Raw genomic sequence first — 15,289 nt, 5'->3', positions numbered from 1 at the left:
GTCCGAATCAGCCCTCTCGATCAATGTGCTGGAAATCAGAGCTGTGCTCTTAGCTCTCGTAGCCTTTCACCACCTGTTGGCGGGCAAGCACATTCGAGTCCAGTCAGACAACGCGACAGCAGTTGCCTACATCAATCACCAGGGCGGGACTCGCAGCCGCCTGGCAATGTTGGAGGTTCAACGCATCCTTCAGTGGACGGAGGACTCCAAGTCCACCATATCCGCAGTCCACATCCCAGGCGTCGAAAACTGGGAGGCAGATTATCTCCGCCGTCAAACCGTGGACAACGGCGAGTGGGCTCTGCATCCGGCAGTGTTCCGGTCGATCTGCCGCAAGTGGGGAACTCCGGAAGTGGATCTAATGGCATCCCGGCACAACAACAAGGTCCCGGTTTACGTGGCTCGCTCCCACGATCCTCAGGCCTTTGCAGCGGACGCGCTGATTCAGGATTGGTCCCAGTTCCGTCTGTCTTACATGTTTCCCCCTCTAGTTCTCTTGCCCAGAGTCCTGCGCAAGATCAGAATGGAGGGCCGTCGGGTCATACTCATTGCTCCAGACTGGCCCAGGCGAGCTTGGTACCCAGACCTGCTCCGTCTGTCCGTAGAGGTGCCGTGGCATCTCCCGGACCGTCTAGACCTTCTCTCACAAGGTCCGTTTTTCCGCCAGAATTCTGCGGCTCTCAGATTGACGGCGTGGCTCTTGAGTTCTTGATCCTGACGGCTTCCGGCATTCCTCCCGAAGTCATCTTCACTATGACTCAGGCTCGGAAGTCTTCCTCGGCAAAAATTTACCACAGGACTTGGAGAATTTTCCTGTCCTGGTGTCGTTCTTCCGGCCACGCCCCTTGGCCTTTTGCCCTGCCGACCCTTCTGTCCTTCCTGCAGTCTGGTCTGCAGCTAGGACTATCCCTCAATTCCCTCAAGGGACAGGTCTCGGCTCTGTCAGTGTTGTTCCAGCGGCGTATCGCCCCGGCTGGCTCAGGTGCGCACCTTCATGCAGGGCGCATCTCACATCATTCCGCCTTACCGGCGACCTCTGGATCCCTGGGACCTTAATCTGGTCCTCACGGCCTTGCAGAAACCCCCTTTTGAGCCACTTAGGGAGGTTTCTTTGTCTCGTCTTTCACAGAAAGTGGTCTTTCTAGTGGCCATAACTTCCCTCAGGAGAGTCTCTGATTTGGCTGCGCTCTCCTCTGAGTCACCTTTTTTGGTTTTTCACCAAGACAAGGTGGTTCTTCGTCCGTCTCCGGACTTTCTTCCTAAGGTGGTATCTCCTTTCCACTTTAATCAGGATATTTCCCTGCCTTCCTTTTGTCCGGCTCCTGTTCATCGCTTTGAAAAAGCGTTGCATACTCTGGATCTGGTGCGGGCGCTCCGGATCTATGTGTCTCGCACCGCTGCTCTTAGGCGGTGCACCTCTCTCTTTGTGCTGACCACTGGTCAGCGTAAGGGCCTCTCGGCTTCTAAGCCGACCCTAGCTCGCTGGATTAGGTCGGCCATTTCCGATGCCTACCAGTGTTCTCAAGTGCCTCCCCCGCCGGGGATCAAGGCACACTCGACCAGAGCTGTCGGTGCCTCTTGGGCTTTCAGGCACCAGGCTACGGCTCAGCAGGTCTGTCAGGCTGCCACTTGGTCCAGTCTGCATACCTTTTCGAAGCACTACAAAGTGCATGCTCATGCTTCGGCAGATGCGAGCTTGGGCAGGCGCATCCTTCAGGCGGCTGTCGCCCATTTGTGAAGTTAGGTTTCGCCTACTTCTCAGTTTGCCTTTTATTCCCACCCATGGACTGCTTTGGAACGTCCCATGGTCTGGGTCTCCCATAAGGAACGATGAAGAAAAAGAGAATTTTGTTTACTTACCGTAAATTCTTTTTCTTATAGTTCCGACATGGGAGACCCAGCACCCTCCCTGTTGCCTGTTGGCAGTTTTCTTGTTCCGTGTGTTTTCACCGGCTGTTGTTGTAGACAGAGGTTCCGGTTGTTCCGGGTTTTGCTCTCTCTACTTGTGGGTGGATGTCCTCCTTCAGCTTTTGCACTAAACTGGCTATATTTGGTTATCCAGGGGGTGTATATGCTAGGAGGGAGGAGCTACACTTTTTAGTGTAGTACTTTGTGTGTCCTCCGGAGGCAGAAGCTATACACCCATGGTCTGGGTCTCCCATGTCGGAACTATAAGAAAAAGAATTTAAGGTAAGTAAACAAAATTCTCTTTTTTGGCATAGCCGGTAATAATTTTTATCGTGTTTTAGCAGCAAAAGTTGAGCTAGTATGTCAGTATAGAACTCTAATGGCTATGTGCCAAAGTTTGCAAAATCCTCTTAGCTGAAGCCGCAGGCTTGGTGGGACCTCCAGTGAAAGGTCAACAGTGCCCAATGTATTTGAGATCTGGCCCTAACAATTTACAGAACCTCTTTTCAAACATACATGTACATCCTTATAAATTTTCAACAAAATCGGAGAACGTCGAGCGGGGACAATTTTTAAAACTGGTCCACTTGATGTGGAATGACCCGTATGTAAGAGCCTACTGGTGGTGGCCGCAGCTTATAGTCACCAAATCTGGTGACAGGTTCCCTTTAAAGGTTGCAGCCTGACATGATAGTGCCCATAATCGGGTGACTGAACAGCTCGCCCCTTTTAGTTATGATATAAGAAATATTGGATACAAGCTGATGACCCAGTCTACAGGGAGGCTGAAGTGCTTTACTTTATGAACGGTTTCCTTTTGCTCCCATCCTGTCCTTTTCTTCGTTGCTTTTATCAATAATGTATTTATTGAGCATTTTCTGTTCTACACTTCAGGCATTAATTCTATTGTGGCGATTGCCTCGTACACTGGATACAACCAGGAAGATTCTGTCATTATGAACCGCTCTGCTGTGGACCGAGGCTTTTTTAGGTAAGGTTGGAAATGTGGAGAGAACGGTTAAACTGTTTGGCAATTTTTTCTACAACTCAAAGTTGGGCAAAAATTTGTCAACATTCGTTAAGTTTTTGTTGTTTTTTTTTTAGTTTTTTTTTCTCATGCCAGTCCAGAAGAACTCATCAGGGAATGGCCATGCATACTCAACAAATTAATTGTAATATACACCACAAACCTGCCATAAAAAGAAATGTCCCCCTTGCTGGCATAATTTCTGGGGGTGACAGTAGTAGATAAAGCTTTCCTGCCATTACCTCAAGCAGCAGCTGAGTATTCATCTCAATCATGTGCTGTGTTTAACCCAACTTTCCAGCGTGTATCAATGGCATTCATCTTACTGTTTGTTCCCTGTTGCTGTAAGGTCATCTCACCTTTTCAAAGATTTTATGCTCCATGTGGACCTGCAAACTGTTTGTATTTGCTTCTTATTGCCTCCTGGTGTTTTAAAGGGAACCTGTTAGGTGGAATATGCATCCAGAACCACGAGCAGTTCTGGGTGCATATTGCTAATCCCTGCCTAACCTTGCCTGTATATACTAGCATAGATAGATCTTTAGAAAAAGTATTTCTAAAGATCCTATATTATATGCTAATGAGGCCGGGAACTAGTTACAAGGACATTTGTTCCCTTAGCTAGTTGGCCCACATTGTATTGGTAGCATGCCCCTGTGGTTGTACTAACATGCTAATGAATACGCAGCAACGCCGCACATACCTCACTTGTTCATGGCGGCCGCCGGAGGATGGATGTGCACTGGGCATGATCCGGAGTACCCCGGACTTCCGATCATGCGCACTAAACTGATGCCGGGTGTAAGCTTCCTGGCTTCGATGAGGTATAGTGCGCATGACTGGAAGTGCTGACGACTCCGGATCATGCCCAGTGCGCATGCATCCTACAGCGGCTGCCATGAACAGTGAGGTATGTGCGCGTCGCTGCGTATTCATTAGCATGTTAGTACGCCCACAGGGCTATGTGGGCCGACTAGCTAAGGGAAGTAATGCTCTCGGGACTAGTCCCCTCGCTCACTAGCATACGATAAAAGATCTTTAGAATACTTTTTCTAAAGATCTCTTTATCTATGCTAGTGTATACATGGACAGTTAGGCAGGGATTAGCAATAGGCACCCAGAACTGCTCGTTGCTCTGGGTGCATATTGCACCTGACAGTTCCCTTTAAGTTAAGATTTATGAGTTAACAAGTTATATTAGACTTGGATCTAAGACATGCAAGACAATCAAACAATCTTGTTCCTAGTTTGTGTTATAAAATATACTCACCATATGTATTTGTATCATTTATGTGCTAACTGCTTCAATCCCTTATACCTACCGCCCTTTAACACACTCTATGCAGTCCCTCTCTCCTCCTTTCTCTTTTGTACGGCTCTCATGCTCTTTTCACATTCTTATACCACAAAAATCCATTCACTCCCACCAAACACAAGAGACACTCTCAGAAATGACTTAACCATCTGTTCACTCTCTATTCTTCTTCTCTTAGTTGCAGGAGATATGTCCCCTAACCTAGGCCCTTTTTGTAATAGTACATAAAACTCCTTCCCTGCTACATTCAGAAGCCCATCCAATCTCATCAATATTCTTTCCTGATACCAGGAAGCAACATTATTTTTCTGTTGGCTGAGACCTCACCTCTTCTGGTCACATTGATATGACGTCAGCAATGTCCTACTAGCCACTTTGATTTAGCCACAACCATTAGTAAAATGCTTCATAAGTAAGACAGGTGGAGGAACAACAGGCGGGGGGGTTGGTTGATAATCACTATCAAAACGCACCCCAGCTATTAGCAAAAACTATAGGTGACAACTACAGGTATGTAGAGAATCAGCATAATAGCGAAAGTATAGCACTGCCTTTAGGTTATATAGGAAAATCCTGGGGATTGGTTCCCTTTAACATCCCCATTGATGATCCAGTCTCCCCTCTGTCGCTCATCTTTTATCTGTAACCTCCTCTCTTGGTCTTTTACAACCTATTATCCTACAGATGAAGACTGGAATACGCTGGACCTGATCTTCTCTTGATCCTGCTCACTGCATGATTTTACGAACTCACTTCTCCTGCTCCCTGACCACAACTTTGTTTCATTTTCTGTCAAGCACTTAGGCTACTTTCACACTTGCGTTGAACAGTATCCATTGCGTTGTGTGACGGATGCAACGGATGTGTTGCATGTAATGGCACAACGGATCGTACAAAATGGAATCAGCTTTTTTCTTTTTTTTTTTTTCAGTGTCACGGCGGCAGACTATTGTGAACGATCAGCTGATCGCTCCCAGCAGCCGGTTGCCGGGTGATCAGCTGATCGCTCCCAGCAGCCGGTTGCCGGGTGATCAGCTGATCGCTCCCAGCAGCCGGTTGCCGGGTGATCAGCTGATCGCTCCCAGCAGCCGGTTGCCGGGTGATCAGCTGATCGCTCCCAGCAGCCGGTTGCCGGGTGATCAGCTGATCGCTCCCAGCAGCCGTTCGCCGGGTGATCAGCTGATCGCTTCCAGCAGCCGTTCGCCGGGTGATCAGCTGATCGCTCCCAGCAGCCGTTCGCCGGGTGATCAGCTGATCGCTCCCAGCAGCCGTTCGCCGGGTGATCAGCTGATCGCTCCCAGCAGCCGTTCGCCGGGTGATCAGCTGATCGCTCCCAGCAGCCGTTCGCCGGGTGATCAGCTGATCGCTCCCAGCAGCCGGTCGCCGGGTGATCAGCTGATCGCTCCCAGCAGCCGGTCGCCGGGTGATCAGCTGATCGCTCCCAGCAGCCGGTCGCCGGGTGATCAGCTGATCGCTCCCAGCAGCCGGTCGCCGGGTGATCAGCTGATCGCTCCCAGCAGCCGGTCGCCGGGTGATCAGCTGATCGCTCCCAGCAGCCGGTCGCCGGGTGATCAGCTGATCGCTCCCAGCAGCCGGTCGCCGGGTGATCAGCTGATCGCTCCCAGCAGCCGGTCGCCGGGTGATCAGCTGATCGCTCCCAGCAGCCGGTCGCCGGGTGATCAGCTGATCGCTCCCAGCAGCCGGTCGCCGGGTGATCAGCTGATCGCTCCCAGCAGCCGGTCGCCGGGTGATCAGCTGATCGCTCCCAGCAGCCGGTCGCCGGGTGATCAGCTGATCGCTCCCAGCAGCCGGTCGCCGGGTGATCAGCTGATCGCTCCCAGCAGCCGGTCGCTGGGTGATCAGCTGATCGCTCGGCCGCCGAGAATGTGTGCAGGGGGAGGAGTTCGGGGTGGGTGGAGCCGAGCGGGGCCATGACGCTGAGGACGTGTGTGTGTGTGTGTGTGTACGTACATGCGGAGTGGAGTGCAGGAGGGGGCGGAGCCAAGCGGGGAAGTGTCGGACTCCCTGCACACGTAGCCAGGGTAAATATCTGGTAACTAGGTAAAGCACTTTGCTTGGTTACCCGATATTTACCTTGGTTACGGGTGCAGGGAGCCAGAGAGCATGCGCAGTGAAATCGTAAGGATTCCGCTGCTCAAAAAAAGTTACATGCTGCGTTCCTCCCGCTGGGCGGAAGCAACGCAGCGTCGCCCAGCAGAAGCAACGCAGGTCATTTTGGCACAATCCGTCATCCATACAAGTCTATGGGAAACGGCGGAATCAGTTAACGGATTCCGCTGGTTTCCAAAAGGGTGGATTGTGACGGAAGGAAAAAAACGCAAGTGTGAAAGTACCCTTACACACTTCTAGAAATATACGTACCATTAATATCCAGAAACTTATGAAAAATTTCCAGTCATCATTGGCCCCTGTCACAAACCACCGGGGGGGTCACTCAGAAATCCCCCGCGCTGGCTACCAGTACGTCACAATCGGGGGGTAGCAAGGGGGCGTCCCCCTCCTTTATACCTCCCGACCGACAGACAGAGCACGTGACGCGCTCTCTAGCGCCCCTCTTATAGTCAGGCCAATTATGGAATTGCCCGACCATAAGCAAGGAGGCCGCTATACTACTTATGCCGATTATTGAAGGGTCCCCGGTGAGAGGAGGGTATATATTCCCCCGACCTCCGCGGGCGGAATATATAATATCTTCCCGGATCTCACTGGCCTCCCCACAATAATCCTTGGCACAACTCGCTGCCACCAACCGATTTACGGTAACTATTAGCCGAACACACAGACGTGGGATTCGAGATCGAGATAACAGAACAGCCCAAGATTAATTATATAATTTAATCAGCTTAAAGCACACTAGAAACTACAATATATACAATAGGGAATCTACAGAATATACATATGTCAGAGTACAGTTACAGATAAAGCATGGGTTACAAACAGGCATACACAGTTCCAGCAGTTACCTTGTGCGTCTGGCCACAGGGGGGCGCTGTAGACCAGGTTTCCAGGAACTCTCTCACAGGTCTGTCCCAACCAGGCCCCCGAGCAGAAGAACGCTGGAAAATGGCCGAAGTAGGGTTATCAACCTGGGCAAATCCAGGTCTCCTCCTACCTTAGTGACCTCACAGGGAAGCACTGCCACTCCCCCTGCATGGATCAGAATTATCCAGAAAAGGGGATTTTGGCCATAACTTTGCCTGGGAGCGTCGTAGGCGGACGCCAATGCTCTCATTGTGACAGTTATGAATTTAGCTGCAGAACGAGGGGACTCATGACCTGTCTACGAGTTCCCATATGGCTGATATCACGTTTGGTGTGTTTCCCAATGTCCTACTTCCATAAAAAGGGTGTGCCAGCATCGTCCACATGCGGAGACACCATTGTTATGGTTGCCATATTTATCGGAGATATGGCTTGCGAGATATGAACCATTTTTTACTGGAGTCGTTCTGTCTGGCTATTTCCATAGCCTTGCTAACTAGCTAGCAGCTCCTACTACAGGGTGACGGCAGGGAGTCATCCTGTATCCATTGTCCTAAAGCCACCTAATTTCCATATCACAGGACATGGCCATGGATTTGTTGCTAAACCAGTTGTGTGAAGGGAAGGGGGTAGTGACACCAGGAGAGGGCTTCCTGACATGACTTGAATGTCATGATTTATCGTCATATCTCCGGATTTACCTCACACCTCCCCCCTTTTGAGGGCGCTAGGGGGCAGCACACTCCGGTGTTCCCCCGTGCGCCCGTCCGCGACCTCTCCTTGTCGGGACAGCCCGTCTGCGTTACCGTGGTCACGGCCCCTTTTGTGGCGAATGGTGAAGTTGTATTGCTGGAGCGCAAGGCTCCATCGCAACAATCGCCCATTCGTCCCAGAGACGGTGTGCAACCAGCTGAGGGGATTGTGGTCCGTCTCCACGATGAAGTGGCGCCCGTATAGATAGGGTTGCAGACGCTGCAGGGCCCACACTATGGCCAGGCACTCCTTCTCCATCGTGGAATAGGCAACTTCCCTTGGTAACAGCTTCCTGCTCAGGTACAAGACTGGGTGCTCTTGGCTCGCAGAGTCCACCTGGCTGAGCACCGCACCGAGGCCGAAGTCACTGGCGTCGGTCTGTACTACAAACGGCCGCGTGAAGTCGGCTGCCTGTAGCACGGGCGGGCTGGACAGGGCGTCCTTTAGGGCCCGGAAGGCTGTCTCGCAGTCCATTGTCCAATCGACTGCAGAGGGCAGCTTCTTCTTGGTGAGGTCCGTCAAGGGCTTTGCCAGGCTACTATAGCATGGAACAAACCTCCTATAGTACCCAGCGGTCCCCAAGAAGGACATCACCTGCTTCTTGGTCCTGGGGGTGGGCCAGGATGCGATGGCCTCCACTTTCTCAGGCTCGGGCTTCAGCGTTCCCCCACCTACCCGGTGACCGAGGTACTGGACCTCGCTCATGGCCAGCTGACACTTTCCCGGCTTGATGGTCAAACCTGCCCGGTGGATCCGCCTGAGCACCTGTGCTAGATGCTCTAGGTGATCTTCCCAGGTGGGACTGAAGACGGCAATGTCATCCAGGTACGCGGCCGCGTACCCTTCAAGTCCCTTGAGCAGGGTGTTGACCATCCGCTGGAAAGTGGCAGGGGCATTCCTCATCCCGAATGGCATCACCGTGGACTCGTACAGTCCAAATGGGGTAATAAAGGCAGAGCGTTCCCTGGCCTTGCGAGTCAGGGGGATCTGCCAATATCCCCGGCTCAGGTCCATGATGGTCAGGTACTGAGCCCCGGCCAACTGATCGAGCAGGTCATCGATGCGTGGCATTGGGTACGCATCGGCGACCGTGACCGCATTGAGCCCCCTGTAGTCCACGCAGAACCGAGTGGTTCGGTCCTTCTTAGGGACGAGGACTACAGGCGAGGCCCAAGCGCTGTTGGATGCCTGGATCACCCCCAGCTCCAGCATCTCGTCAATCTCCTGGCGCATGTGTTGCTGCACCTCCAGGGAGACCCGATATGCTGAACGCCGGATCGGGGGATGATCCCCAGTGTCCACGTGATGGACAGCCAAGTCAGTCCTTCCGGGCTGGTTGGTAAACAACCCCCGGAAGGGGTGTAGGGTGGCCCACAGCTGGGACCGTTGGTCCTCCAAGAGCTGGTGGCCAACCTCCACATCCTCAATGGATCCGCCTGCCCTAACCTGGGCTAGCATATCCAAGAGGGTTTCCGCTTCTCCCTCCTCGGGCAGGTTGCACACGGGGAGCGCACATGCCTCCCGCTCATGATGTGCCTTCATCATGTTCACATGGAAGGGCTTCCGCCTTCCACGGGCAGGGTCCAGGGTGACCAGGTACGTCACAGGGTTGAGCTGCTGGTACACGAGGTATGGGCCTTCCCAGGCTGCCTGAAGCTTGTCCTGTGGTACGGGGACCAGTACCCACACCTCTTGACCCACTTGGTAGGTCCTCTCACAAGCGTTCTGGTCGTACCAACGCTTCTGATCGGCCTGGGCTTGAGCCATATTGTCGTGTACCAGTTGCGTCAAGGCCTGCATTTTGTCCCGGAAGCGCATGACATACTCGATAACCGACACTCCAGGGGTGGCCAAATCCCCTTCCCAAGCCTCTTTCACCAGAGCCAGGGGGCCCCGCACACGTCGCCCGTACAGGAGCTCAAACGGTGAGAATCCTGTTGAGGCCTGTGGAACCTCCCGGTAAGCAAATAACAGGTGTGGGAGATACCGCTCCCAGTCACGCCCATGGGAGTCGACCAACATCTTAAGCATCTGCTTTAAGGTGCCATTGAACCGCTCGCACAGGCCATTAGTCTGTGGATGGTACGGGCTGGCCACCAGATGTCGCACCTGGACTTGCTTACAGAGGGTCTCCATCAGCTGGGACATGAATTGGGTCCCCCGGTCAGTGAGCATTTCCTGGGGAAAACCCACTCGGGAGAAAATCTCCAGCAATGCGGTGGCCACCTTGTCAGCCCGAATGGACGACAAGGCCACTGCTTCTGGGTACCGGGTGGCATAGTCCACTACCGTCAGTATGAAGCGTTTCCCGGAGCTGCTGGGGATGGCCAGCGGGCCGACCAGATCCACAGCCACCCTCCTGAAAGGCTCATCGATGATTGGCAGAGATACTAGTGGGGCTTTGGGGTGTGGCCCCGCCTTCCCCACTCTCTGACAGGTTTCACACGAACGGCAGTAGGCAGCCACATCGGCCCCCATTTTTGGCCAGTAGAAATGCTGGTTTAACCTGGCCTTGGTCTTAGCGATCCCTAGGTGTCCGGCCATCGGAATCTCATGTGCGATCCGCAACAACTCCGTCCGGAACGGATAGGGTACCACCAACTGTCGGTCCCTGGGCCACGCCTCCGGTGAACCCTGCTGGACCGTGGCCCGGTACAGCCGTCCTTGGTCCCAGACCACTCGCTCCGGGTCCGAGTCCGAGGGAGGCTGTGCCGCCTGCTCCTTTAGAGCTTTCAGGCTGTCGTCAGCTTCTAACGCTGCCTGAAACCCCTGACCAGATGTGGCCAGAATCGACGAGACTGTCACATCTTCGGTCAGTACCCCGGGACCTGTGTCCTGGCCTCCACCTGACTCGGCTGCCACTTGGTCAGAAGGGGAAGAGCTATCGGACCTCCGGGAGGCCCCTTGGCTTCCAGCACTCCCACTGCGGGTGACAGCGGCCACAGCCGCTGCGACCGTGGGTCGTGCCTGCTCCTCCTCCGTTCCTGACCAAGTCGCCGGTTCAGGCAGACCTACCTGGCTTCCTGACACCCCGGTTGTGGGGGAACCATGCACCGAGATCTTACCTGGGAGCACTTCCGCTCCTGGACCGGCCCCAATCTCACCTGCCTGTTCCCCTCCTGCAGCAACAGAACCCCGCTGTGAAATCTCTGGGGACCCCACATTTGCTGTGGTAGCCCCCACCCCACACACTGGTCCTCCCCCTGCAGCACCCTGCTCTCTGCTTATCCCTGCAGAGGGCAACAGATCCCAGCTCACAGGCTGGTTACTTGTAGAGGCATTGTCACACCTTTCTCTGACCCCCTCCCCTGTCACAGCTGCAGCTGAGTGTGTGTCTATGGTGTCTATGCAAGCAGAAATATCAGAGTTCACTCCCTCCTCCCTTACATCATTCATAGATAACACATTAACATTGTTAGGAGTCATGTCAATACTGGCTGAAGGTTCAGCCCTTGGTTGGGGCCCAAACTGGGAGGTTATCTGCCCCAAATCTGTCCCAAGTAGCACGTTTGCAGGGATCCGATCAGTTACCCCCACCTCCCTCACCCCTCGCCCTGCGCCCCAGTCCACATATATGTCAGCAACAGGCAGCGCCGGGTCAATGCCTCCAATCCCGGAGACAGCGAGGGTTTTTCCAGGGATCAAGTCTTGGGGGGACACCATCTCAGGCCGCACCAGAGTCACTTCCGAGGCGCTGTCTCGCAGTCCTATGGTCACAGACTGGCCGACGGTGACAGGTTGGAAGCTGTCCAGGGACCTACCACCACCCCCACCCACACAATACACCTTGGGCGGCCCTTGGGACGGGGACGGAGCCGGGGCCTTGGGACGCTGAGGGCACATGGCCTTGAAGTGTCCAGGTAGGTTGCACTGGTGGCACCGTCTTGGTTCCGCCACGGGCCTGGAGAGGGGAGTTGAGGGGGACACCCCCTGCAGTCTAGGGGCAGGTGGGGCAGTCGCAGAATTCATCTTACCCCCTCTCCAGGTGCTGCTGGTGGCCGCTCTCCTGGCCTCAGGGGCCCGGTTGTTGGTGTAGTCATCGGCAAGGGCAGCTGTAGCCGTGGATCCCTTTGGCTTCTGGTCTCGGATGAACTGGCGGAGATCCTCAGGGCAGTTCCACAAGAGTTGCTCCGTGATGAACAAGTCCAGGATCTCCGGTCCGGTGGAAAGCTGCAGGCCTTGGGTCCAGTGGTCGGCAGCTCGGGCAAGTGCCCGCCGGTGGTCAGCCCAGGAGTCCTTTGGTCCCTTCTGTAGGCTCCGGAACTTCTTGCGGTAGGACTCCGGGGTGAGGTTGTACTGTTGGATCAGGGCCCGCTTGATGGTGTCGTAGCCCTGATCTGCCTCAGCAGGCAAGTCCCCAAGGATATCCAGGGCCTTACCCCTTAAACGGGGGGTCAGGTATTTGGCCCACTGGTCCTTGTTCAGATGGTGCTGCAAGCAAGTCCGCTCAAAAGCAGTCAAGAAAGAGTCCAAGTCTCCATCCTTCTCCAGCACTGGGAAGTCCTCAACACGGACCTTTGGAAGTTTGGTGTCTTGAAGGTCACGTGTGGCTGATGAGGGCCGGAGCTGAGCTAGCTGCAGCTGGTAGTCACGCTCTGCCTGGCGCTCTTCACGCGCTGCCTGCCGCTCTGCCCTGCGCTCTGCCATGAGTATCTCGTAGGTATCCCGGTCTCCAGCCTGGAGAAGGGCCATAGCCATTTGAAGAAGGCTATCCGAGCCTCCCAGGCTCGGTGGAATGGCACGTGGTGATCTGCGGCCCGCTGCGGAGCCTGGTGCTTCACTGTCCATTGCAGAGCGGAGGGCTGGCATCTGGCTCGTTGAGGAACCTTGGGCGAGCTCCTCCTCATCTTGTCCAGCAGTCCCAGGTTGTGCGATGTCCTCTGCAGAGCTGTTCTCTGGCGTCGGGCTCCTGGAGGGCTCGTGGACAACCTCCTCATCGTCTCTGGCCTGAGCATCGGCCATTCCTTTGGCTTTGCTCCTGGTGCTATCAGCCATTGTTGCAGACTTTGGTCACTGACACAGAACTGACACCTGATGCCTCCACACACCTTACAGTATCTGCACTCTGACACTCTAGTGTTGAGCTGGTCTGAAGACCCCAGCAGCCACAGCTGCTGCAGGCAGTCTTTAGTGTCTGGGAGTATGGGTCTCACACTCACACACACTATTATCTCGATCCCACCGCTTGCCACCAATATGTCACAAACCACCGGGGGGGTCACTCAGAAATCCCCCGCGCTGGCTACCAGTACGTCACAATCGGGGGGTAGCAAGGGGGCGTCCCCCTCCTTTATACCTCCCGACCGACAGACAGAGCACGTGACGCGCTCTCTAGCGCCCCTCTTATAGTCAGGCCAATTATGGAATTGCCCGACCATAAGCAAGGAGGCCGCTATACTACTTATGCCGATTATTGAAGGGTCCCCGGTGAGAGGAGGGTATATATTCCCCCGACCTCCGCGGGCGGAATATATAATATCTTCCCGGATCTCACTGGCCTCCCCACAATAATCCTTGGCACAACTCGCTGCCACCAACCGATTTACGGTAACTATTAGCCGAACACACAGACGTGGGATTCGAGATCGAGATAACAGAACAGCCCAAGATTAATTATATAATTTAATCAGCTTAAAGCACACTAGAAACTACAATATATACAATAGGGAATCTACAGAATATACATATGTCAGAGTACAGTTACAGATAAAGCATGGGTTACAAACAGGCATACACAGTTCCAGCAGTTACCTTGTGCGTCTGGCCACAGGGGGGCGCTGTAGACCAGGTTTCCAGGAACTCTCTCACAGGTCTGTCCCAACCAGGCCCCCGAGCAGAAGAACGCTGGAAAATGGCCGAAGTAGGGTTATCAACCTGGGCAAATCCAGGTCTCCTCCTACCTTAGTGACCTCACAGGGAAGCACTGCCACTCCCCCTGCATGGATCAGAATTATCCAGAAAAGGGGATTTTGGCCATAACTTTGCCTGGGAGCGTCGTAGGCGGACGCCAATGCTCTCATTGTGACAGTTATGAATTTAGCTGCAGAACGAGGGGACTCATGACCTGTCTACGAGTTCCCATATGGCTGATATCACGTTTGGTGTGTTTCCCAATGTCCTACTTCCATAAAAAGGGTGTGCCAGCATCGTCCACATGCGGAGACACCATTGTTATGGTTGCCATATTTATCGGAGATATGGCTTGCGAGATATGAACCATTTTTTACTGGAGTCGTTCTGTCTGGCTATTTCCATAGCCTTGCTAACTAGCTAGCAGCTCCTACTACAGGGTGACGGCAGGGAGTCATCCTGTATCCATTGTCCTAAAGCCACCTAATTTCCATATCACAGGACATGGCCATGGATTTGTTGCTAAACCAGTTGTGTGAAGGGAAGGGGGTAGTGACACCAGGAGAGGGCTTCCTGACATGACTTGAATGTCATGATTTATCGTCATATCTCCGGATTTACCTCACAGCCCCAATCTCCTCCCATTCATGTCCTGACTGCTATGAAACATTATAATGAAACAGTGCAAAATGCCCTGGATGAAGCTGCACCTCCTACACACAGAGCAATGCGGCACTGAAAGCAGCAACCCTGGCTCACACTACAAATACATTTTCTTCAGCGGTGCTCCAGGTACGCTGATCGTCTATTTAGAAAATCTAATCTGGCTGAAGATTTCATCGATTATATGTTTATGCTTAAAGGGAACCTGTCAGGTCAAAAAAGCGTTCTAACCTGCAAGCAGGAGCCTGTGTGAGCTAGTAACCCCTTCTTACCCATCCCTGTGTTGTAATAATGTGTGATGTGAATGTATAAAAATGTTTTATTACTTACGTGTACCCTATGTAAATGAGCAGGTCTCTAGCCCCATGGACGTCGCATCGCCCTGTGGGCATTTTCATGTTTTCCGTGGCATCACACCCCCATAGGCGTGATACCATGGATTTACACGTGCGACATCACGTCTGGTCCTTGAGATCCCGCGTGTGCGCACATACCATTTTCGCCGCCTTCTCATCCTGGTGTTTACTTGCCACTTGCTCAGAAGACTCCTGCGTTGCCGGTCATGCGCAGACCCACAGGGGCATGATACCATGGAAAGCATGCAAACGCCAACAGGGCGATGCGACGCCCATGGGCCAGAGACCTATGCTATTTACATAGGGAATATGTAAGTAATAAAACGTATTTTATTACTTTCATATTACACATTATTACAACACCGGGATGGGTAGGAAGGCTTTAGCAGCTCACATAGGCTCCTGCTTTTAGGT

The 15,289-nt window shown here is 53.4% G+C and overlaps 1 protein-coding gene across 1 annotated transcript in view; it reads left to right on the top strand.

The window, feature by feature from the left end:
- Nucleotides 1–15,289, top strand: part of POLR2B (RNA polymerase II subunit B) — a 149,156-nt gene that overhangs the window by 95,529 nt on the left and 38,338 nt on the right. The window contains exon 17 of the mRNA XM_075352456.1: nucleotides 2,803–2,899. Coding sequence (XP_075208571.1) covers nucleotides 2,803–2,899 — 97 coding nt within the window. The remainder of the gene's footprint in view (nucleotides 1–2,802; nucleotides 2,900–15,289) is intronic.

This window comes from Anomaloglossus baeobatrachus, chromosome 1 (assembly GCF_048569485.1).
Source record: "Anomaloglossus baeobatrachus isolate aAnoBae1 chromosome 1, aAnoBae1.hap1, whole genome shotgun sequence".
Lineage (NCBI taxonomy): Eukaryota > Metazoa > Chordata > Amphibia > Anura > Aromobatidae > Anomaloglossus > Anomaloglossus baeobatrachus.
This window is presented reverse-complemented; position numbering and strand designations above follow the sequence as displayed.